Source organism: Myotis davidii, unplaced genomic scaffold (assembly GCF_000327345.1).
Source record: "Myotis davidii unplaced genomic scaffold, ASM32734v1 scaffold339, whole genome shotgun sequence".
NCBI classification, from domain to species: Eukaryota; Metazoa; Chordata; class Mammalia; order Chiroptera; family Vespertilionidae; genus Myotis; species Myotis davidii.
In genome coordinates this window covers 1,381,009-1,383,239 of record NW_006290778.1, presented here as the reverse complement: position 1 = coordinate 1,383,239, position 2,231 = coordinate 1,381,009, and the positions used below count along the sequence as shown (strand labels likewise).

Genomic DNA, 2,231 nt, shown 5'->3' with positions numbered 1-2,231 from the left:
GAAGGGGAGGAGGAGAGGACAGTGTAACCAAGGCAACAATGGGAAAGCAGGAGGCCTGAGGCCTGACTTGGTCCCTGGGGCCTGGCGTTCCCCATTCTGAGATACCAGCAATCTCAGAGCAAGGGCAGGGGCGCCAGGAGAACCCCCTGCCATCCCACCCACACGCCTCTCCAGGCTGGGCCGGATGGGGGCAGGGAAGCTGGCCACCTTCCGTTGCCATGGAGATGGGGCTGTCGGGAAAGCATGGAGCTGGGAGGGAGGAGGAAATAGAGTCCAGGTGGGGAGGGAGGGAAATGGGAACCCACATGGGAGAAGCCTAGAGATTCAATGCCGGGTGTCTTTTCCACCCACCCGCCCCAGCCCAGGCTACCATTTCCCAGTGGGCAAATCTAAGAGGCATCTCCTGTGCAAGATCCCCCCCACATCTGCACCCCAGAGGCCCCTGAAAAATAAGGTGCATCAGAAGCCCAGGCCCTGTGAGCTGTCGCTTCTCCCACCTGCCTGGCCCTTCCATCCTCCCAGGCAGCACCACCCAGGACTCAGCCGGGAAGGGGTGGGGGGTGAGGGGGAGGAGCCAAGAGAGGCTCTGTCGCCCCTCCCTGGACCCGGGGCCTGAGGACCCCTCCCTGCCTGGAGAGTGAAGAAACCCCCGCTCAGCTGCCAATCAGCTGCCAGCTCTCGATATCCTGCTACGGGCTGTGAAAGCTGCCGCTTTCAGCACATACTTCATTGGAATCCAAAGGAAAACAGGGAGAGATTGACAACAAAGAAAGAGCCTCAGCATGGAGGCAAAGGGAAGAGCACCCCCCACCCCGCCCCCCTGTGCATTATTCACTCGGTGCCGCAGGGTTCTTCCAGCTGCACAGATCTACATTGCCCCAGCACCTTGCCCTCCCCATGCCTCGATTTCCCCTCCCACCCCCACCCACCAGCTCTCCCTCCGCGCTCCTGTGTCCACAGCGGATGGCAGCACTGAGCCTGCGGGAGGCCATGAAGCAGGGCCAGTCCTCTGGGAGGCGAGGTAATGGGGATGTCCTCTCTCTCTCCGGGGCCCTGAGAAGGGCGATCCGGCCCCACAGGGGAAGAGTTAGCTGCCTTCCCATGGTCTCATGCTGGCCCTGGTCACTGCACTCCCTGCGCTGTCCCTCATTTTCACCTGCCCACCCGCTAAGGCAGGCAGCTGCGGAGACTGAGGTCCCAGACTGAGGTCCCAGTCGTGAAATGCTTTGCCTGAACTGAGATCACACAGAAGCAGAGCCCGCCGTGGTCTCGGGTCAGGTGAGGGGCACCACGGTGGCCTACTCTGCCTGGGGGCCCCTCCCTGCGGAGACACAGGAGTGCCAGCCCCCATCAAAGGGCCCATGGGCTGTCAGTCTCTGATTCTATTCATGGCAGTATTGCCCCCACTGTCCAGAGACTTTCCCCTAAGGTCACTGCCGCAGGCCTGTGGCCCCACAGCCTGGACGTCAGGGAGGGACCTCGGCCAGCACTTTCTGTCTGAAAGCGGCCCCGGGAGGGGCAGCCTCCTCCTGCCCAAGGTCAGACAGCTGCCCCGAGGCACGTGCTCAGTGGTTGGTAAACCTTCATGACCTTGAGCGGTTCTGATTTTTGGAACAGCCCAATGTTCTTTGGAGCCACGCCTGGCAAATGGGTTGGGAGGTCAAGCCAGGTAACACCTGGGTCGTGAAGCGAGGCACGTGGTGAGGGGGGCTTTGCACCGGGACTGCAGTGCTGGCGCAGAGGACAGCCTCAGAGGAGCCCCAAGGCTACCGCACTCTTCCAGCCGTGGTTTCTCTCCATTCCCCCCTCCCTCCGCTGTGACTGACGGTCTTCTCCTTTCCCCCCAGAGCTGAGCGCACCCGCCCCAGCGGTGAGCAGCCCCTCCATCCCCAGCCCCACACCCTAGGTTCTCGCTAGGAAGTTGGCAGGTTGGGGTGGAGTGCCTGGGAGGGCCAGGAAATGTCCCTAAAACCGAGGGAAAGGGCCCAGAGCTGACTCCCTCCCTGTGGGCCTCAGGGGTCCTGAGGGAGCTGCTCAGAGCTACTGGCGAGGGCCTTGCCACCGCTCCTCCGGTCACCCCATTCTCTGAGCGCTCGGCCTGTGGGGTGTCCCCTTCCAGGCAACGGAGCAATTGCAATCATTCCAGCCGGCCCCCAGAAAGAGGTTCACCTTGTGAGGGGAACTGAGGAGCCAACAGCCCCCTCAGCCCCCCCCCCCCACCCCCCCGGCCA

The 2,231-nt window shown here is 62.8% G+C and overlaps 1 protein-coding gene across 1 annotated transcript in view; it reads left to right on the top strand.

Moving 5' to 3' along the window:
• The first annotated feature begins 791 nt into the window (after window positions 1–791).
• LOC107183119 (SH2 domain-containing protein 6-like) overlaps window positions 792–2,231 on the top strand; it is a 3,500-nt gene continuing 2,060 nt past the window's right edge. The window contains exons 1-2 of the mRNA XM_015564092.1: window positions 792–1,021; window positions 1,848–1,870. Coding sequence (XP_015419578.1) covers window positions 898–1,021; window positions 1,848–1,870 — 147 coding nt within the window. The 5' untranslated portion in view covers window positions 792–897. The remainder of the gene's footprint in view (window positions 1,022–1,847; window positions 1,871–2,231) is intronic.